Here is a 23,303-nt window from a genome sequence, read left to right as displayed (position 1 = left end):
CCTTAGGCACATCACGCTTTTTTGTCACATAAAGTTTAATAGTGTAGACCTAGAGCTTTACGAATATAAACTCTAATTATACCAACTATTGACCAATCAGAAACAACAACATCCAACCAGCCAATTCGATCATACACAGTACACACGTGAGACAGAGGGAGGCAGCGCCAGGCCATTTAATTAAGCACCACACACACAACAAGACGCGATTCAGAACATTGTAAGTTGATACAGTAAATTACTGAAGAGTAAAACAGACAGACACTCTTTCAGTGTTATTGGTATCGTTCAACTTTCTTATTTATATTTATAGGAAAAGATAACAGTTAGTAACTACTACTAGGCCTCTACAGTCTCGTCATCTGGTTTACGATCGTAGGCTCACCGCCTACGTGCTCCACCGCCGCCGGCGAGAGCACTGCCTGAGGGTGAGCAGTATTTTGTTAATGATAGTGATACTGATAGGCCTAGGCTCTAGTACTAGTAGTAGCATAAAGTAGGGAACATTTTTATTGATTTTTCATTTTTTAAGGACCCACTATATATTAGCCTATTAGTACTATTATTCGTATAAGTATTATTAAAGTAGCCGGGATGCATCATTTTTTTCCTATAATATAATAATGCATTTCATTTTTCTTTTTTTATAAAGAATTGCAAGATAGCTGATCTACTTCCTAAATATACTAAGCCTAACCCTCTAACTAATCTCTCTCAACTATTAAAAAAAAAACACTGTTTACACAAATTATTTAATCTCTCTGCATGCCTATATAGCGCCCTAAAATGTTATTTTATGTCATAACCATATGGCTGGTCTCATAATATTATGATGAAAGAAGATATATATAGTACTAAATAGTTTGGGCACCATTTATATTATTATTTAGGATTATTAGTAGGACAGGCCTATAAGGTACTATAATTTAATACAGAAACTAAACTATAGTATATACATGGTAATAAACAGACATTATTATAATATCATACTGTATATGGTAAGTTCTAGGTGCTCCTATACCAGGTCTCATGCCCTAATGTCTTACACTTAATTATAGTAAATATTCATTTTTGTTGTTATTAGAAATGGCACTATATGATGATAATGTAGGTGAAGAAGATGATGAAAATGTATTTTTATCAGAACTTAAGCGCTTCTACAAAAAATATGTTGTTATCAACAAATCTGATTGGATACAAGCTAGGATGATAGTGGATAACATCATAGAAAAATTCCAAATTTACACAAAAGAGAAAATGAATTGTGTAATTCGCCAAGGTAGTAGCTTTGAGGACCTGAGAGTAACCAAGCCTATTGAGTTCGACCTGCTTGTCCCATTGAAGTTAGACAGCACACCTACTATTACCAAGAAAGATAATGCACCAGGCTACTATTTCATACATTACAACGGTGAAACATGGAAAAAATGCACTATAGATGGACAATTAAGCCCAATACTAATGTGCCTTAAGATGCAAGCAGAAGTCGGTCATGCGGTTGCATTTATGGAAAGAGAATTACCAGACTACCAAATTAAAGTACGAGATAAAGATCCAGCAAAGCAACTCACAGTAAAATACAGAGATGTGACAATTGACATCGATTTGGTCCCTGCGGTAGAGTTTCAAGGCCAATATCTTGTTGCAAAGCGACATAACAAAGCTGATGGCTTTCATGAAATCCCTAACAAGAAGAATTTATTCAACTATCTCTGGCGTAGGAGTTACTCTCAACAGGAGAAGAACCTTATTCGGAGCATGGATAAATACCATCGTGTATGTTTAAAGATTTTGAAAGCAGTTGCAGTCTCACACCAGTATCGTTCACAATTTGGGAAGTTGAAATCATACCATCTCAAAACATGCCTGCTTCATCTAAATGAAAGAAACGTCAAGATATGGGACGAAGATGATCTTGGGGTCTGGTTTAAAAAACTTGTTAATAGTTTGATCCATTTCCTAAAAGAAAAGAAGCTTCTTTGCTTCTTTGATGAAAATATTAATCTGTTTGAATCGATAAGTGATGACACTTTGAATAACCTAATGAAATGGTTGAGTTACAAATTTACTGAAGACACCAGCATTGTGAGGATTCTGAAAAACAGGTAAAGACAACCATATAATAGCAGAGCTTGGTGCATTCTTTTCTACTTCTAGTCTTAATTTGACATAAAAAGTGTTAAGTGCCCAAATAGGGTAGTGATATGTCATCATTTCCATATATGGGCACATCACATTTTTTTTTTCACATACAGTTTGAGTCTAGACAGAGCTTTACATGAATTAATAATGCAAGATTTTAGTTCAGTTTTGGTAGATACAGTACACTATTTTTTACTAAATTTCCTTCCTTATACTGTATGCATCAATGATCTTTTTTGTTTCAGTTCAAAATTGTAATTCAACCAGTACAGGATCTGCCTTACAAATTACTCAATTTCAGATGCAGGACAATGTGTGCGTGCTATGTTGTTAATTCATAGAGTTCATGCAGGACAAGGTGTGCGTGCTATGTTGTTAATTCATAGAGTTCATGCAGGACAAGGTGTGCATGCTATGTTGTTAATTCATAGAGTTCATGCAGGACAAGGTGTGCGTGCTATGTTGTTAATTCATAGAGTTCATGCAGGACAAGGTGTGCGTGCTATGTTGTTAATTCATAGAGTTCATGCAGGACAAGGTGTGCGTGCTATGTTGTTAATTCATAGAGTTCATGCAGGACAAGGTGTGCGTGCTATGTTGTTAATTCATAGAGTTCATGCAGGACAAGGTGTGCATGCTATGTTGTTAATTCATAGAGTTCATGCAGGACAAGGTGTGCATGCTATGTTGTTAATTCATAGAGTTCATGCAGGACAAGGTGTGCGTGCTATGTTGTTAATTCATAGAGTTCATGCAGGACAAGGTGTGCATGCTATGTTGTTAATTCATAGAGTTCATGCAGGACAAGGTGTGCGTGCTATGTTGTTAATTCATAGAGTTCATGCAGGACAAGGTGTGCATGCTATGTTGTTAATTCATAGAGTTCATGCAGGACAAGGTGTGCATGCTATGTTGTTAATTCATAGAGTTCATGCAGGACAAGGTGTGCGTGCTATGTTGTTAATTCATAGAGTTCATGCAGGACAAGGTGTGCATGCTATGTTGTTAATTCATAGAGTTCATGCAGGACAAGGTGTGCGTGCTATGTTGTTAATTCATAGAGTTCATGCAGGACAAGGTGTGCATGCTATGTTGTTAATTCATAGAGTTCATGCAGGACAAGGTGTGCGTGCTATGTTGTTAATTCATAGAGTTCATGCAGGACAAGGTGTGCGTGCTATGTTGTTAATTCATAGAGTTCATGCAGGACAAGGTGTGCGTGCTATGTTGTTAATTCATAGAGTTCATGCAGGACAAGGTGTGCATGCTATGTTGTTAATTCATAGAGTTCATGCAGGACAAGGTGTGCATGCTATGTTGTTAATTGATTATTGTTAAGAATGCTTTTTCCATTTTTACAATAATAAATCATATTGTACATTTTGTTTAAGTTTTCAAACAGGGATAAATAAAGCAGCGCTTATGATAAATCTGCCAAGAAACAAATAGGATAACTAAGGAAACTAATTTGTTTAGTTTCTAGAAATGCAATCAATATAATTAGCAGAATTAAAAGATGTCTATAATTTAGTACTGTAATAGTTTAAATTTATGTTTAGCTCACAGAATTAGGATAATGACACAAGAGGTAAGAACTTATTTTTTGGGGTTTTTTTTTCACTTCATACTAATAAATCCTGTACTTAATGACATTCTAATTAACCCAGTAGGAGTGGAGAAAATTTCATATATTGGTCAGGTCTCATTTCTTAAATCAACAATTTTTAAATTACTTGTCCATTTAGCTCCTCTTTCACTGATTGTTTATTATTTATTCCTGTAAATAGTCAACCTACAGACAATATATCAAGTACAAAGATTACTCAATATTACGCTAAATGATGAATGTTTTGGTTTGGATTCTATTATTGTAATTATATAAATATCGAAGATGGAAATAGTAAATATATTGTGGTTTAGATGTTGCCAAGCATCCTTCAATGTAAATGTATACTCAAGAGTCACAGGAACTAGAACAACATATGAAGACTTGCGATCATCATCAACTGTCAAAGAGTTTTAAAAAATCGAAAAATAAAATGATGCCACCCATGTGCTTCCAACGACTTACCTACAAGGGAAGAGTTTTAGAGAATTCCAAAACACTTGGCGACTATGAAATTGGTCAAGATTCTACAGTGAATTTAGAACCATATTCTTTTTGTTGGTTGGTATAGTATTACTTTTTTCACTGATGGTTGTTGTTTATTATGTACCATCTCCATTTGGTTGGTTTGTAGCACTTCTTTCATTGATGGTTGGTATTACCTATTGTGAATTAATGTACTATTCCAAAAATGTAAATATAATTGTGGTTTAGATACGTGGCAAAAAAACCCCTAATACATATAATTTAGTATAGTGATATGAGAAAAGTTGCACTCATTGACTGGCGAACAAAGAATGAGACGTGTCACAATCCAAGCTAAAATATCTGGAATATTATGCTAATAAAAACAAGTCCTATATTATTTCTGTATTTTAGTTAATTGAATGTGTTATTATTGCAAAACCCGGTTCACTCTATACATATGTTACTGTTAGTAGAAGACTAGTCTATGTTCTAGACGGAGTTTTGACTTAATATTAGTAAAAAGTGCCTTTTTCATCCCAGAATGTTTGAGTTGTTTATTATATTGAATTTGACTTGATCTATTATATATGGCCTACTGTACTGTACATTTTCATGAAACCTTTTAAATCTTATTCTTAAAAAAAAACAATAAGTTTGGTAAAAAAGTGGGTGTGGTGAAACATTTTTCTTAGAAATATACCAACTACTGACCAATCAAAAACAACATCCAACCAGCCAATCCGATCATATACACAGTACACACACGACGTACGTCGAGAGGAGGCACCGCCATAACATCACACGAGACACGCAAAGACTCAGAGCAGTAAATTACTGAAGAGTAAAACAGACAGACACTCTTTCAGTGTTATTAGTATCATTCATCTTTCTTATTTATATTTATAGGAAAAAATAGGTAGTAAAACTAATAGGCCTACCTAGTCATCTGGGTTGTGATCGCACGTACGTGCCTGAAGGCCTCCTACACCACCGACGCACCGCCGCTGCGAGGGAGCACTGCCTGACTGAGGCTAAGCAGTATACTGATAGGCCTAGCTAGTATTAGTAGATAGACAAAACATAGTAGTAGGGGAACATTTTGATTTTATTGATTTTTCATTTTGTAAGGAGTCTAAGGACCCACTATTACACTGTAGCCTATAGAGTAGTACAGTCAGTAGCCGGGACCAAACACACAAAAAAAAAAAAAATGTCAACATTTTGTTTGGTGTGTTGATAATGATAGCATATGGCTGGTCTCGTACGTAGTAATGAATGAAGACAAAATACATTACTAAATAGTTTGGGCACCATTTATATTATCTATCAAGGTACGGCCTCAGATGTGTGGATTTAGGCTGGGATAAACAGGCTTTAGATAGCCTTCTATTGGCTAACCTGAGCCCTATTTAGTATCACTATTTTCTATAAGGCAATGCCTCAATCATAGACTAGGAGGAGGAATAGTATCTACAGGTAACGGTGCTATATTCAAACAAGTATAACTAGCTAATTGTAATATTTTTATTTAATACAGAAACTAAACTACATTATACATGGTACAGATATTATATGGAGTTCCAGGTGATCCTATACCAGGTCTCATGTCTTACACTATTATGGTTTCATCAGCTATATATTGATTTTTCTATTGTAAAGATTTGAAAAGTACACGGTAAATATTCAGTTTTGTTGTTTTTAGAAATGAACAGAATGTCGCTATATGATGAGAATGAAAATGTACGTAAAGAAGATGACAAAAATGTATTATTATCAGAAGAGCTTATGCTCTTCTACAAAAAATGTGTTGTTATCGACGAATCTGATTGGACACAAGCTAGGATGATAGTGAATAACATCATAGATAAATTCCAAATTTACACAAAAGAGAAAATGGATCGTGTAATTTGCCAAGGTAGTAGCTTTGAGGGCCTGAGAGTAACCAAGCCTATTGAGTTCGACCTGCTTGTCCCATTGAAGTTAGACAGCACACCTACTATTACTAAGAAAGATAATGCACCAGGCTACTATTTCATACATTACAACGGTGAAACATGGAAAAAATGCACTATAGATGGACAATTAAGCCCAATACTAATGTGCCGTAAGATGCAAGCGGGAATCGGTCATGCAGTTGTATTTATGGAAAGAGAATTACCAGACTACCAAATTAAATTACAAGATAATGATCCAGCAAAGCAACTCACAGTAAAATACAGAGGTGTCACAATTTACATCGATTTGGTCCCTGCGGTCGAGTTTCAAGGCCAATATCTTGTTGCAAAGCGACATCACAAAGCCAATGGCTTTCATGAAATCCCTGACAAGAAGAATGTATTCAACTATCTCTGGCGTAGAAGTTACTCTCAACAGGAGAAGACACTTATTCGAAGCATGGATATATACCATCGTGTATGTTTAAAGGTTTTGAAAGCAGTTGCATTCATTCAACGTTCACAATTTGGGAAGATAAAATCATACCATCTCAAAACATGTCTGCTTCATCTTAATGAAAGAAGTGACAAGATATGGAAAGAAGACGATCTTGGTATCCGGTTTAAAGAACTTATCAACATTTTATTAGATTTCTTGAAAAAAAAAGAGCTTCCTTGCTTCTTTGATGAAAATATTAATCTTTTTGAACCAGTGAGTGATTATAAAAACACTTTGAATCACCTAAATAACTGGTTGAAGAAGAATAACAATTATATAATGATGCTGAAAGACAGGTAAAGACAACCATTGTCATTTACATTTAGTAGGGGCTTTGCCCATTTGCTTCTACTTCTAATAGTTGTTGGGATTATCTCTTGGAAATAATATACAGTATGTTGGGAAAAGTTGGAAACATGAAATGAGAAGTGGGAAGGAGAATGACATAGCAATTTTAGGCCCCATGGATTGAAAAAATCATTTGACAATCTTAGAAATCTTTTTAACCTAATTTTCCATTCTCTGGTTGCTTCTTTGTGTTTATTCACTGCTTCTTTCCACCTACAGATTAAGGGTCCTAGTTACTGTTATGGTTATATATTTTACAAAATTCTTTATGTTTGACTAGTTTTTTTCTCCTTCTTAATCCTTTTTATTTCAAAAAGAAATCTCAATTTCCTTTTGCTGGTTTCGAAAACTAGAAAGTATAAATTATTAAGTTGGCTTAGGTCTGTGTAACTGTAATTGACACAAAACATTTGACTGGGAGCTGCTTTTCAAGCATATATGACAAAATATAAACAGGAAGGCCTATAAAAAATGCATATTCAAAGCTACATTACCGGTAGTCTTTCCATCTATTAAGCATAATGCCATTTTGTATTTGTTTTAGTTTCCAATCACAGGGAACAAACGAATCGTCAGCTGTTATCGTTGGTGAATCCATGTAAGTCTAATTCTACATACAGTGTACTCTTCTATTCTATATACAGAACATATTTGTATACATATACATATCAAAAGTCCCACTAAGAAACAAATAGGCTAGTTCTATGCTTCTGCATAGCTTCTATGTGGTATGAAACACTATATCAAATAAATATCTATTATTTATAGTTTTATTTTGTGTTATTTTTATTGTTACCTTGATTTTATAACATTTTTTTGCATTTTTAGCCCGTTGGATGGTTATGGCACAAGAGGTAAGATACCTAAATACTGGTGTGAAAATTTCTTAAATTGCTTCTCCGTTTCAATTTACATAACCCTAAATCACCACTGATTTTCATACTTTTTCTTCTTCCCATTTAATTAAACAGCAGAACGAAGACAAACAAGTTCATTAGTATCTGGATCATCAATGCTTGATGAGGCTGAAGCAGCTGCACTATTAACTGGTTTGGCTCTGTCATCGTATTTCAGTACAAGGTATGCTTAAAGATTTGTACGTTGAAATCAAGTATTAGTACTCCCTTGTATAAACAACAATTGTAAGATGAAAAAAACAAAATTTATTTGTTTTCCTATAATTTTATAGTTCCTTCAATGTAAATGTGTGCGCGGAAATCACAGGAAATATAACAACATTTGAAGACTTGCGATCATCATCAACTGTGAAAGAGTTAAAAGAAAAGATTTCCAAAAAGCATTTGTGCTTTCAACGATTTACCTACAAGGGAATAGTTTTAGAGGATTCAAAAACACTTGGCGACTATGGAATTTGTGAAGATTCTACAGTGAATTTAGTATCATTCAATTTTTTTTGGTTGGTAGCTCTTCTTTCACTGATGGTTGTTGTTTATTGTGTGCCATCTCCTTTTGGTTGGTTGGTAGCTCTTCTTTCACTGATGGTTGTTGTTTATTGTGTGCCATCCCCTTTTGGTTGGTTGGTAACACTTGGTGCACTGATGGTTTTTGGTTGGTCGGTAGCACTTCTTGGTGCACTGATGGTTGTTACTAAAATTAGTCAACCAACAGACAATAACAGTTAAAAACTTGCTCAATATTTTGCTAAATGATGAATGTTCTGGATTACATTCTATTATTGTGATTATTATTGTAAATATATTGTGGTTTAGATGTTGGCAACAAAAAATAAATAAAATTAAAAAATGCTGTAATAATAAATGTAAATATTAATTATTAATGGAGAAGGTGTAGCATCATACCCATGGTGTACTCATTGTTTGTTAACAATGGAAGTCAAAGCTTCTTGTATAATGTATTGAACAGTATAACAAATATGTAGGCCTATATGTAAAAATATCTGAAGTTAATACAGACGTACTGCATTGTATTTGTAGTTTTAATTGACTTGTTTTTTTTTTTTTCATTCTGCACTGCAAACCACAGTTCATTTACTTTAAAGCAGAAACTTTCCATTTTGTAATATTCATGTTTGAAAATATCGAATATACTCCATCCCCTAACAATCTAGTGAGACAATGTCCTGTGTCAACGCAAAGAATATATATCACAAGAATGAGTAATCCGGGATTTTCCCTGTAACAGTAATATTGTCCATGTGGTAGGGCGCCGCCATAAGTGTGGATGTATCTGGGATGTATACAACTTTTTGTGACGGTTTCAATAATCAAAGGCTGGACCACCGGGTAGTATTTTCATGATAAAAAATGTTATCAACTACATGCCAACATCATGTTAAATACTATTTGAATATTTAATTGTTCGTTTTATGAAATTTATTTAGTAAAAACTGCCGTCTAAACAGTTTGCTTTATCAACCGGGCGCTACGATAGCGTGACCGGGCGTGTCGGTGTTTACGCGTTTCTGGTAAAACAAATAAATGTTAATGACATTTAACATTTTGTCCTATTAATAACATGTATTTTATACTAATTTACATCATAAAAACAATACTCAATTTACCGGGCGTAGAGTAGTACACGGCAATGGTAAAGAATAGGCCGTGCTGAGTAACGATTCGTTGATTTTTGGTGTTGCTGTGTTAGGCCTTTTTTGTGAACTAACTTAGCATGTTAGTAAATAATTGTCTGTAAAAGTGAATGTACACTAGTTTGTTAATAAATATATATTATAAAATAGTTTACAATTGCAAAAATTATTATCATAATTCTATTTAATGTGACATGTATAATATTTATTAAATCAAGTCTTATTTAGTATGTATACATCCGCCCTTATGAGGGCGGGCATCACTCACTGGATTTCTCATGCAAAAATCGCGGAATACTCATTCTTGTGATATATATTTGGTCAACGCTACAAAATAACTACTGACCAATCAGAAACATCCACCAGCATACGCGGTGTGACGTGGGAATCATCACCACGCGGCGGTTGGAAGACGACAGACAGGCAAGTTTTTTATTTATTAATAAGCATCGTAACTTCTATTCATACAAAGTATTTGATAGGTAGGACAGGGTGGCTTACATTTCTGTTCCTTTTATCATGGTAGGTGTACGATGATATAACGTAAAGATTAAACTAAGTTGGTACTCTGCTAATTCGGTCCAATTTCTAGCCTAGGCTATCGTGGATTGCACTGAGTACGAACGCCTTGAAAGAGCTGAGTAGTCTACATGTACGTCAAAAACGCTATCTTTCGTATCAGCGGGCGCGTACGTCGCTTTTTGCCGTGGGACGACGACTAGACAGGAGAGGCTAGACTTGAACTATTACGTCATACCACCAAGAGTCGAGAGAGGAGACGCAACACGCGAAGAAAATTTGTTAATTTTTTAAATTCAAGTTTCAATGTGAGTACAGTGCGAGTATTTTATTAGACATTTATATACCTAAGCTAGGAAAATATTATTATTATTAGGCTAGATGGATTACGATTAGTTTAGGCCTAGATAAAGATAAGCCCTCTCTTTTTTCTACTTCTCGCTCGGCTACTACTACTAGTACTAGCTGGCTAGGCTAGGGCCTAACTAGGCTAGGCCTAGCTAGTTCTAGGCTACTATACTACTAGTGAGTACTAGGCCTATAGGCCTAGGCCTAGTACTACTTGTTAGTACAGTACTACTGTAGGCCTAGGCTAGACTCTGTCTGAATGAGGGTACTAACAACGGTGATCATCTTAGGTAGCTATAAGTTAGAACTAAAATGTTTAGGCCTAGCAAAAAAAAAATACTGAACCTAAAGATTAGGCCTAGGCTAGCCTAGTCTATATCTATTTATTTAGCCTAGCTAGGCCTAGGCCTATATCAGTTGAATTTTTTTGGGTTATTTTTTTAAAGCAAGTTTTGCTAGTCTAATGTCTAGGCTAGGGCCTACTACAATACTGTAAATACGAACACATCGACAAAGCCAAAAATCAACTTTCATCTATTTATATGTACTATTATAGATACTAGATAAGTGAATTATGGCAAGAAATGTGAACCGTTCAATTGGATTTGACACAGAAAATATATATTCTCCTGAATCGGCAACAAGTAAATTTACAAGGAAGGCCGCTGAGGATCCTTTTGTTCCTGTTGGTGAGTTAAATTATGAACTAATTAAATTAGTTGACAAGGTACAATAGTGCCAGATCCAGAATTTTTAAATAGAGCCTACAATACTGTAGTGGTACCCAAGGTCATAGCTTAAAAATTATCAAGTTGAAAGTTCTGACTGAGCATAAAACTGATATGTTTTATTTTGTGTGTAGTTTTGGATTTGATTATTGTAGGAGCTTAATAATATGTGTTCCATATGTGTTGTATACGTGTTGTGTGATCAGGGAAATGATCTGAAGCGCTTTGAGCAATAAACGCTATTTATCTATCCATCCGTCCATTCTGTAAACTTAAAATATGAGTGTTAACATGGGCGTACAATCATGATATGTCTATCAAATGTAATTAAATCAACTATTACTAATAAATACATTTTATATAACATAAATATCTGATATTAGGGCTCACTTGTACAAGATTCTGTCTCCACAAGGAGCATTAGCATTAAAGGTGTAACTTATGTTAATACAGTATAACACACCGACTATTAATTCTTGTGCACGTTCGCATCAACTACAATGACAACAACAACTAACTGTAAATATCCTAATTTACATATCAAGGTGCGATGTAAATACATAACAAGAATAATGATTGATGACATATTTTTATTAAAATCTTGAATTATTTTTTTCAGGAATTGCTGGTTTTGTGGCAGCACTAGCCTATGGAGCATACGCATACCGAAATCGTCGAGGAATGTCAACTTCTATCTATCTAATGCGTTTACGTGTTATGTCACAAGCTTGTGTGGTTGGTGCAATGACAATAGGCGTTGGCTACAAACTTGCTGTTAACATATTTAAAAAGAATGATAAATCTTCATAACATTAGAAGTGTTCATTATAAATATTTTTGTTATTGTTGTTATAGTTCTGTTATAAGAACAAATAAATATAGCAAATTTTAACTATAGAGAATTTATAAGTGAATAGACTACTATATTTATTTGGCTACTACAGTATGTGAAAGTTGAAAGGAGGATTTTAGCCTACATAGAGAATTATAAAATAATTACATTTTTAATGTTTTTGATTGATTTATTAATAAAATCAGCAGCAATAATAATTTGAATAATATTTACATATGTCATGTATTTTAACTTAAACGTAAAATTCAAATGATTATATTAGTGTGCTCAAGAATTAATATGTGGTTTCTAGTTATAAGTTTTACTCATATGCACTAATGTGTTTATGCTCAGGGTTGTCTAATGTGTTATTCTCAAGATAATGCACATTTATCATTCAATGAAATGCTTATTTTTGTTTGAATAAGCACAAATTATGTATTTTAACTGTAATGCTCGAATACACAGAAATTTGTCATGTCGCCCTCTATCGGTAGTTTGTAAAGTTTAGAAACTGCATCAAAGATAGTGTACTACCACTTGCCTAGGTAGACTATATTTCTAATACACCAGTTCTAGCCGCATATTAAGTAAATATTAAAATATTCTCCGACAAAAATCACTAATGAATTATCTTTATTACAGTATTTTCACGTGGTAGAAATAATAAATCCGTTTATGTTCCTTGCCAAATTATAACTTGCCGGCTGCCCTCTATCTATACATAGTAAATCATGTTACCAAAGTGACCCTGTAATAATAATATGTATTATAATTATTCCTTGTGTGGTGCTTGGCATGCGAGATTTAGTCCCGAAAAAAATTACAACAATAATTATTATAAGCAAAATAATAGATTTATATCCCGAGAAGTGCGGTGGATTTCAATGGCTGTATATAATAATCCGATTAATATTATGTATTATGTTTCGGTATTCTTTTATCTTTCAACCGTATCAAACCGAGTCAAGGTTTAGTTCTAGTTCAAGACACGTACAACATTCTTGATTAATAACTACCCTTCAGTATGTAAAATAATATTGTTTATGTTATGATATAGGCCTACAGTTCACTGTATTATTGAACCTTCATGTTTATGAAGCTACTGCCTATATACATGTATGGGTTCGAAACCCGGTTCGAATACACTATTACCTTTGTTTAAATATATTCTGTATATAACGGTAGCTGGCTAAGAAACTGTAGGGCTATAATTTGTAGGTCAACTATCAGTCAAATTCGTTTCAATATATTCTGTCTATACCAATTTCTGCCTGAAACTGTAGGCATGTTGTTAGTTGCTATGTTTGCAACTTTATGGTTTAATAAATAAAATTATAATGCCACCAGACGCATAAATCATTTAGTTTGTGCACTGAGACCTACTAAAATGTCTCCATTTTTCGGAAATGGAACCCCTGAATTTATTTTTGGAACAGGTAAAATGTAAGTGTACGATCGAGTACATCATATCACATTACACTATATAAACTCAATTGATATCTACAGCAGTCAAGCGAAATCTTCTTCAAAAAAAGTAGTACCGGTTTATAACGTAAACGGATCCGTGGAGTTGCATTAGTCGCTCGGCATGAGCGCAATGGGTCGTGATTGCCAAGACGCAGCTGCGCGGGCGTTGACAGTTCTTTTAGTACAGTTGCAAATTATAAGACCTGTTGGTGTCCCATTTTTTCCGGAGCGAGACAGCTGGAGGAACCTTCGACTATACATTATGTAAAATAACAAATAAATGTTCTATGTTACTTTTTTTCAAAAAGTGGGTGACTCCGTCCTGATAAATATATAGAAATAATGACCGATGATTCGAACTCAGTTCTACTTGACTTGATATTGCACTTTCTATAAGACCACTTCCATGTGTATCCCATCTTCGTGTTAAAAATAAATACAAGCAGTGTGACTTAATGCCGAGTGTTATTGTTCACCTCATGCAAGATTATGAATGTCCTAAACATTAAAAAGTCGATCTCTGAACCCATTCATATTTTGATGCATGTTATTGGTCGTGGGGTAATTTCCCGATTGATCGTAAATCAAAATGGGTTTGATCTACTAACGTGGATTATTAATTTTTGTTTGCCTAGCCTGTTTGCTAAAATTCGTTACATACGACGTCTCTGTGATTTTAGTAGCGTAAATCAATTATTCTAAAGCTCTGTCTACACTATAAAACTAGTTTTTTGACAAAAAAAAATGTGATGTACCTAACAAATATGGTAGCGATATGACGCAATGGTTATTGTATGGGCACATCACATTTGTAGGTACATCCAAGTTTAATAGTGTAGACAGAGCTTAATAATAAATTTTTAACTTATACATAACGTCATGATGTGTTTTAGTTATTTTACTTTAACTTTAAAGTGATTGGTTCGTATTGTCTGCTTGGCATCCTGTGTTTATATATAACATACTACAGTCTTCTTTATAACCATATCGATGACTAAAACTTTAAGCGAAACTTGTATACACAATATCGACTTTATGACAAGGTGTACGCGTTTGAACTGAGATATTGTATCTTCAAGTATTTATAATAAAACTGAGGTGTGTGCGAATTTGGAGGTCATAATAGCATGGTCTTGTTTTAACGAGATCGTGAAAGTCTCACAAAATACATAAATGTCCAACAACTTGGTTTTTATTATAAGCGAATACTGGATTGTCATCGTCATCTTGCACGCAAAATTCCACTCCGTGTTTTGGCTATTCTAGGTTCTATAGGCCTACAGAAATTAATAAATTATAAATATTTTGGCACCTATGGCATTTCATACGTATAATACCTGCGCTCACATGTCGTACTTTTTTGTTTGTTTTTTTAATTTTTAGTTTTAGAAAAAAATCACCGAACGCCGACTGGTGGACTAACATAAAAAAAGACAATGAAATAATTATGACAGAACACCAAAAAACGATTTTAACCACATTCAAAACGAAAGAATATTGATGCATGGAGGAAATATTTCCTCCATGATTAATGCAGGCCAAACTTAACGCCATTTTTATGAGTTTTTATTTTTTGTATTTTAATAAGCCGCCAGTTCTTTTCGTTTCTAAATGAGAACGTGATATGATTTTAGTATCTTTGGTTTACAGCATGATTTTATAATTTATTTCCCCTGTTTTACAATGGTTTTACGATTATATTACACACTTTTAAATTACACTACACACGTTAAACGGGATACAAGACAAGAAAGATATTAGGAGGGGTATTGGGCGATAAGTTACACTGAAGGCTGTACTCATTATTCCATAATTACAAAAACGATTAAAGCAACGCTCTGTTGAAAGCGGGCCTTCGATTTCTAAAGTCTTACAAAATGCTTTTGTTGGTGAAAGATTTAATTAAAAGCTGAAGAGATGTTTTGTAAGGCGGTGATCAGTTCTAACGTGGATCAGACAATGCCGCCTGCTGGATCGCATTCAACAAGTGTTGCTTCGGATACTAAACTGTATCGTTTTAACCAGCCCTCAAACGAGTGCCCTTTCAACGGCCAATCGTCTTTGTTTAACATCAAAGACAAGACGGCTTAAATCTTAATTAGTATCCCTTTAGATAAGAGAAGATTTTTATTATTCAATTAAAATGAGTAATATTAAAAGAAGGAGTCACAATATAGGCAGTTAAGCCAATTTAATGGCAAAGTATGTTGTTATTGCGCCCACGCATGTACGTAACACCAGTAAATTCTAAAACGAGGCCCGGTCTTTTAAAATCTGTTAAACACTTTATATCGACCGGATAGCCATGAGTTTAAACCATTTATTTATTTCATAAGAGAATTAGGCCTATATATTTGAGAGAAAGTGTGTTAAAAGAAAAATGTTTTATGTATATTATTTTTTAGAAAGGTAGCCCTAATGTATTTATATATCTATTTATGCTGAACTTGATTAGTTTTAACTATTTTTAGCCCTTCCCTTGACATAATTTTTATTATTTTTTGTATGTTACAATGTTTATAATTTATATTTATGGGTAATTAAAAAGAAAGACAAAAATAGTATAGTAGCCTATGTTGTACATTTACCAAGTTTTTCTTGCATGGTCATATATTTTAAAATTATTCTTTCGTTCCTTGTTCTTATTTTGAATTGACATTCGTATTTCAGCTTTTAATGCATGATGACGGTTTTCCAATGTGCATATATTAACAAGCGGTGTTTCCGAAATAATTGTTTATTTATTCTGAACAATACTGTTTTGTAAACAAATAGCAATCAATTTAAATGATGAGATAAGATTGTTCATTCTGAATATTCACTGGTAACTTTTAGTGAACAAGTGCTGTATTTTTATTTCAATATTACCCCAATCCTTATGTTTTCATTAAATATGTATTGTCCCCCAAAATCATGAAAAATGAAGATTAATTAAATCAGACTTTGAATAGGTTAGTTTGTAGTTTTAATAAAGTTAATCACTTCTATTGAAAAAAAAACAACAAAAATAATGTTTTCACTTATAAAATAACATAATAAATGGTTAAATTCAACCAAATATCCATTGACTAGCAGCCAATTTCACCATTTTTTTGGCTTTAAATTTCATTTTTATTAAGGTAAATAAATTCTGTTTAGATCCAATTTTTGATCAAAGTGGATGACTATTATGTGACATTAAAATGGCATATTCAACAAAATAGGACTAAATGTAATAAACATATTTTTCAGGGTACAATGCATCTTTAAACTTGAACACGATAATTAAAAAAGCATAACTCCCAAAAATGTGGGTGAGGCAAGCAATGAACTGCATTTGTTCATCTTCAGTGAATATATATAATCTGGAAAATCCACATTGATTTGCTCATAATTTTAGGTGTACCATTACCACTGACAATATTCACTGATAACTTATTGAAGTCATCATTCAATCTCAAGTTATACTGTATATTTCATTTCAATAATACTATAACTAGTAGTACAATACTGTACCTGTTTTTGTTTTCACGACCTAATAATAGAACACGACAATTAAAAAAGCATAATCAAAAAAACAAAGTGAGCCAAGCAATGACTCTTTATTTGTGAGCTTCGTGAACAGTCTATAATTTTGAAAATCCACATTAATTTGTTCTTCATTTTTGGTGAAAAATATGGCCCTATAAAATAAAATCTATAATAATATGGTGAACTGAGTGTATAGTTCCGTCTCATCCAGGCATTACTTACTATAGTATTAGTATTACTAATTTGCCTGTACGTTTTTTTACATATGATATACTTATTTTGTTGAATATTATATTATAACAGTGAAGTCTGATTATATATTAATACAATAATGGAAAAAAAAACTTTTCAAATTTCTTTTTTTCTAAAGACATTTAGGAGATAATGGTCTTTTAAAGCAAATAGTTTGCTGTTCTTTGAGTAGCCGAAACACAATTATTCGTTTCTAAAATTAAAACGAGATAAAAAAATAATACTTGAACAACAGGCCACAAGAGATCGGCAAACATAATAAAGTGGTGGATTGGTTTCATATGCTGGTTTTGAATAGTTCAAACTGCAAGTGAGTATACACAAGCAGCGCATTAAACTGATATGATCTCACTGCCATAACTTACTACCAACGTATCCAACTTCAAAGGGCACCGACAGCAAACGATACAACATGACCGCGATACACACATTTGCACTAGTGTCCTTCCGCCGTGCTCAACAGATTAATTAATTTCTTTCGTGTTAAAAACTATATACAAAAACAAATTGTTTGATTTCACATATGTTTCTGTAACTTTGTAAAAATGTCTTTGTAATTCATATTGTATTGCATACATAATTAGTGTTATAAAGCAGGAACTTTAATTACCAAGTCCCATATGACTACGCGAGTGTAATGCGGTTCAGTATAGGCAGGCATTGTGTCGACTTTCAGTTCGGCTTATTCGTTCAAAGCATTCCCTAAGTAAGTGGTATCACTTATGTGTTAGCACGGCGTATCGATGACTTATGTGATAAGCTAAGCCGGTAATTCAGCTTTATTGATGCTGGAGCCAAATTGTACAACCAAACAGGGCTGGAATTTGCAGGCCTTCTTCAAGATGGAAGCTAGCTGGCTTGTTCAGATATGGATTTTATTAACAACATTTCATGTTTGCAGTTGTCTGTCTCCGATTGATGATATCAGCCGACCTAAGTGTGAACGGGTCACGATTCCAATGTGCATAGGGATAGGTTACAACCTTACAAGCATGCCTAACAGATTTCAACATCGAAATCAAGACGAAGCTGCACCAAAAATACACGAATTTGCACCTCTTGTCAACCATGGATGCTCGGACCAACTAAATAGATTTCTATGTTCAATGTTTGCACCCATGTGTACGGAAGAGTACGAATTCCCCATATGGCCCTGTCGACAAATGTGCGAAGACGTAAAGGCAAAATGTGCACCTATTATGGAAAGTTTTAATTATAAGTGGCCAGAGCCAATGAACTGCGAGGGCCTTCCAGTGGCCAACTCAGATGATCGCCATCAAGTCCTTTGCATGATGGCACCGAACTCATCAACAGGATCTGGTCCGTACAAGAATAGGTCACGACCAGGATTGACATTAATTCCACCTATTATATCACATGATCCAAAAGACTCGGATAAAAAAACAGACGAAAATTCAAATGAATGTAAAAATCCTGATCGATTTGTTTATGTAAAATTGACAAAATCTTGCGCTCCAAGATGTAACGTGGATGTTTATTATCGCGAATCTGACAAGAAATTTGCCGAAATGTGGATGGGAGTCTGGGCCGTCATCTGCTTCCTCTGTACAGCCGTAACCGTTTTAACTTTCTTCGTCGATCGTGTTCGATTCAAATATCCCGAAAGACCAATTATATTTCTCAGCCTTTGCTATAATGTTTATTCGATTGCGTATATTGTGCGTCTTATAGTCGGAGCAGAAGCAATCTCGTGCGATGAGACACAGGCAGGCGAGAAATACTTAATCCAGGAAGGCCTGGAGAGTACCGGTTGCACAATCGTATTTTTGATTCAATATTATTTTTTTATGGCCAGTTCAATATGGTGGGTTATATTAACCATAACTTGGTTTCTGGCGGCGGGAATGAAGTGGGGATATGAAGCAATTGCCTCACACAGTAGTTACTATCATTTGGCTGCATGGGCCATTCCAGCTCTTAAAACAATCATCATTTTAACGATGCGTCGTGTAGACGGAGATGAACTCACTGGAATGTGTTTTGTAGGTAATCAGGATATAACTGCGCTAACGTGGTTCGTTCTCGTACCTTTGTTTATCTATTTTCTTCTAGGCACTTTTTTCATAGTTTCTGGATTTGTGTACTTGTTTAGAATAAGAAAAGTTATGAAGAAAGACGGTAGTAACATTGATAAGCTTGAAAAGTTAATGGTTAGAATTGGAGTGTTTTCTGTGCTTTACACAGTGCCTGCAACTTCAGTTATCGCATGTTATTTCTATCAACACGGCAACTTTGATTTGTGGAAAGAACAGTCTATGAATATGCCGTGTGACAGCGGCGATTCAAAATGTCCATTACCGTACTCGATACCGTCTGTTCCCGTACTTTCTGTTAAGATATTTATGTTGTTAGTTGTAGGAATTACCAGTGGCATGTGGATATTAAGCTCTAAGGGCCTGTTTCTATTGAAAAATAAAAAAAGAACGGTTTTTTGGAAACCGGTTTCGGCTGTTGTTTATAAATAAAGATCGCGTTGCAGCTCAATTTTTACTCCAATAAAACCGGTTCCGTCCATGTGCGTTCGTTATGAATGACGTCATTATATACACCACAATGCAGTTCGTTAGGCGGAAGCGCGATTTGATCGAGGTCATGTTTACTTTTTTTCGCATAGCGCGATCCCCAAGAAATAGCATCCATTTCATCATAGAAGGGGGAATTATTACCTGAAACGTTATTGTGGTCCTTGGTTAAAGTATAGGTAGGCCTACGTCGCACCCTCTGATATTGTCAAGTTGAACTCGTCTATTTTTCACACGCTTTACAATATTCTTAAAAACATGTAGGCCTATTATACGCGAGTCTTTCTTCCGACTCCCGACAAGTCCCCTCATCTTCTTTCCTTCACATATTTTTTACGAACCTCGTAATAGCATCGGTCAACATTTTTTAGTTAAATAAAATACTCACTATCTAGAGAAATAAAAATGACTTAGGCCTAGGTCCTATCGCGCGAGTTTGACTGCGAGTTGACCGCAATCATCCCAGTGCAGCAGACTGCAGAGTTCAGTTTTTGGGGTCAAATTGAGACCGCGATTGTGTTGCAGCTAAAAATTGCTCCGCGGAAACCGGTTTCAGAACGGTTCTTTGCGATCGAGACCGCAATCAATTGGGGTTTTTGAAACCGTTTTTAAGATCGGTTCTTTTTTGTGGTTTTTTGTGGGGACCCATTTCTGCTGGCAAGAAAAAACGGTTCTTGAAAAGAACGGTATTCAAAACCGTATTCTCTGCTCTATAGAAACAGGCCCTAAGACAATAACCAGCTGGATGAAATGCTGCGATATGACATTTGGATTTACGAAAAAGAAACACCAGCCCGTAAATACCACCGCGTCTGCCGCACCGACGTCATACAGAACGTCCCCAGCCCTGAAGACTGTTATCTTGCCAACTGAAGGCTATGGAGTGAACTCTGACCCTGCCAGTAAAGCGTCAAGTCTGCAGGCGGTTACGTATACCCGTGTACCAAATCAAACAGTTTATAAAACTCCAAGTGAAATTATTTGATGAATCTTTAATGAATTTTTAACATAGAAATAAGAACACATATTTTTATGCCGTGTTGTTGTACATTAAAACTTTGTATGATAATATTGCCGGTAAATATATATATTTAATGTATAGGCCTACTGTGTATCGTAGTTTTAAACTGTTTCTCTGAGCTCTAGTGCCATTCTCTACCACATTATAACCTAAACTAAACTGAGCTTTAAAAGATTTTGAAAACGATATCATGGTCCTCATGCAGTCTCATCATGAATATTCGGTATTTTCCTTAATTGTTTTCTAGTAATAGTAAGCGGCCTAGATTGCATGGCCTAGGTTTTCCTAATTATTTGTAGGCCCTATTTCCAATTTTCGTTCAGTGTAAGACGTCCGATGTCTGTTCATTGAACTTAAGTCTTTGCATTATAAAGTGTTGGCTACAAATACAGTAGACCCCTATTCAAATTGGGATTCCTTGGGACACAACAAAGTATTTCCGTAATGTTTAACTATTAGGCTACATTTCCACTTGTTTCATGGTAAAGTGTCTTAATATAATATGGTTTTGCAAAGAAGGGTTTCTTTAATTCACTCGTAAAGTTCATGATGTTATTAAACACCAGAGAGTTGCAAAATTGATATGAATCAGTGTAATGGGTTGTATCAACAACACATATCAAGAGATGGTATCGTTGATAATCACAGACTCCAAAGGTCATCCTACTCTCTACAGTATAACACAAAACAACTTGTCATAAAAATGTAATTCATTATTTTCTGTCAGGACTGTAAATATTGTTCTGTAGACGTTTCAAAGATGCCGAACAACCTTTGTCATTAATGGTGCTGTGGGTGATTAGCTAGGCATATATATTCGTTTACAATGTTTACCTATGCGATTAGCAGATACATTAACAAAATCATGATTATGAATCAACCATAAATATACCAGGGAGTTGTAAAATAATTATTATTATATTATTTTACAACTCCCTGAATATACTGTATTATTTGTCTATCTCAATGGGTGAAAGAAAATTGTACTGGTTTTAAATAACCAATTGTTTAAAAATGGAAGGTAATTCCTCCTCGTGTTTGAACCATGGACCTCTAATTTATAGGTCCATGCTTGAACCATGGATTTATTAATATACTCCCTGATGCTTGAACCATGTTATATACTAGTTGTTGCCATGCCAAATATATCTTCTTAGTAAGTTTATATTTCCGTATATAATAATTATGTAAGATGCAATGTTCTAAGCCATGTTTGTATGAAAATGTAATAAAAATAAAATTACAAACACATTTAAGTATATTTTATTCATTGATTTAAAAGTCAATATTAACAATTGGATTGATATTATCGTGTTTAATATGTTAGATATTTCAAGACTTGCAAAATCCGTATTGTTATTAGATTAAGCGTTCCTTGTTGTTTTTATTCTCGATGGAGGAGATTGCATTGCTTGTATTAGATCTTTGTTTGTCGTACGCTACATTTGTTAGCTAGTTCATTGCTACTGTGGTCTGACCTTGAACAAAACCTATATTCGGTATTCTCTCATCTTATTCCCTACAGATATCTTTAACCGACTTTTAAGTTTTTCTTTTCATATGGTTTTAATGTCTTCCTCTCGTAAAGCACCCTTAGCACCAAATCAATTTACGATTGTCCATTGATGTGCAAGCATAGTTCTCGTCGTGTCATGGTTTTGCCTCTCAATTGATAATGTTCGTCAATAGCCACACACCACTGAACAGCGGCTCTTTTTAGGTGATTCTTCGCATTGCTTTATCAAACGTTTTATAGAAGTATATAATAACTGCGGCTAACTCCTATACCTCGGTGGGATTATGTCTACTGGTTCTCTCACTTCTCACTAAATTCATTGCATTTGTTTAAATATTTTCTTTTAAAGTCTAAAATATAGGACGATTTTGTAAACACAGTACAGAGTACTTTTTCAATTTTACAGAACTATTTTAGTTTACCGTGACGATTGTAACCATATTTGCGCCTAATCAATATTATTAACCGTCAGGGAAAATGTCCTTAAACACTAAATAAGCGCACGTACACACATATGCATCAAGCTACAGTAATTGTATAACTGATTATAAATAATGTTATCTTGGTTGGATCTGTGCTTTCAGCTATTGACCAATATTTCAATATAGTAAACAAAGAGATCTTTATATCGTCTTAAATTGTATCAAATACAGTGTTTGTGAAGTTTGAAATGTATCTAGATCCTTGTCGCCGCTTTTGTTCGAAAATTTAACTATATAGGTCGTGGAAAAAAAAACAGGACAACGGCAATATGTACAGAATTAACTTCATTGCGGAAACATGAATACAAACAAAGTGCGGTCGACTTAATTTAGGTCTAATATTTAGATTGTTCTTCATATCTTTGCAATGGCAAACTGTACGATCATAGAAGTTTATTTATTTATTTATTTTTTTTTTAAATTTCATTTCAAAACATATACATAAAAAAATGTATAGCGTTATAGGCCTTCAATAATAAAAATTAGACAAAAAATACTGATATACTGAGTGAATTA

The 23,303-nt window shown here is 34.3% G+C and overlaps 4 protein-coding genes across 9 annotated transcripts in view; all 4 read left to right on the top strand.

Annotated features, from left to right (window-relative positions):
• The first annotated feature begins 165 nt into the window (after nt 1–165).
• On the top strand, nt 166–9,276 carry LOC140055069 (cyclic GMP-AMP synthase-like receptor 3). 6 transcript variants are annotated; one of them, XM_072100260.1, is made up of 7 exons: nt 166–220; nt 314–428; nt 1,085–2,105; nt 7,542–7,595; nt 7,826–7,851; nt 7,969–8,077; nt 8,187–9,276. In XM_072100260.1, the coding sequence occupies exons 3-7, from the start codon at nt 1,087–1,089 to the stop codon at nt 8,638–8,640; spliced, it is 1,662 nt and encodes a 553-aa protein (XP_071956361.1). In that variant the 5' UTR covers nt 166–220; nt 314–428; nt 1,085–1,086; the 3' UTR covers nt 8,641–9,276. The 6 variants fall into 6 exon arrangements, with proteins under 6 accessions (XP_071956361.1, XP_071956358.1, XP_071956355.1 ...); XM_072100257.1 differs by lacking the exons at nt 166–220; nt 314–428; nt 1,085–2,105 and adding exons at nt 4,795–5,090; nt 5,919–6,945 and having other exon boundaries at nt 8,187–9,271; XM_072100254.1 differs by lacking the exons at nt 166–220; nt 314–428; nt 1,085–2,105 and adding exons at nt 4,795–5,302; nt 5,919–6,945 and having other exon boundaries at nt 8,187–9,271.
• Nucleotides 9,277–9,986: 710 nt separating this feature from the next.
• The window catches only part of LOC140055718 (all trans-polyprenyl-diphosphate synthase PDSS2-like), a 30,883-nt gene continuing 17,566 nt past the window's right edge, over nt 9,987–23,303 (top strand). Inside the window, exon 1 of the mRNA XM_072101097.1 lies at nt 9,987–10,088. The gene's annotated coding sequence lies outside the window, so the exon portion shown is untranslated. The remainder of the gene's footprint in view (nt 10,089–23,303) is intronic.
• On the top strand, nt 10,301–13,343 carry LOC140054222 (HIG1 domain family member 1A, mitochondrial-like). Its single transcript, XM_072099137.1, has 3 exons — nt 10,301–10,393; nt 10,990–11,122; nt 11,781–13,343. The coding sequence occupies exons 2-3, from the start codon at nt 11,008–11,010 to the stop codon at nt 11,969–11,971; spliced, it is 306 nt and encodes a 101-aa protein (XP_071955238.1). The 5' UTR covers nt 10,301–10,393; nt 10,990–11,007; the 3' UTR covers nt 11,972–13,343.
• Nucleotides 17,817–22,032, top strand: LOC140054703 (frizzled-9-like). The gene has a single exon (XM_072099779.1). The coding sequence runs from the start codon at nt 18,011–18,013 to the stop codon at nt 19,709–19,711; it is 1,701 nt and encodes a 566-aa protein (XP_071955880.1). The 5' UTR covers nt 17,817–18,010; the 3' UTR covers nt 19,712–22,032.

Source organism: Antedon mediterranea, chromosome 7 (genome assembly GCF_964355755.1).
Source record: "Antedon mediterranea chromosome 7, ecAntMedi1.1, whole genome shotgun sequence".
Classification (NCBI taxonomy): Eukaryota; Metazoa; Echinodermata; class Crinoidea; order Comatulida; family Antedonidae; genus Antedon; species Antedon mediterranea.
This window is presented reverse-complemented; position numbering and strand designations above follow the sequence as displayed.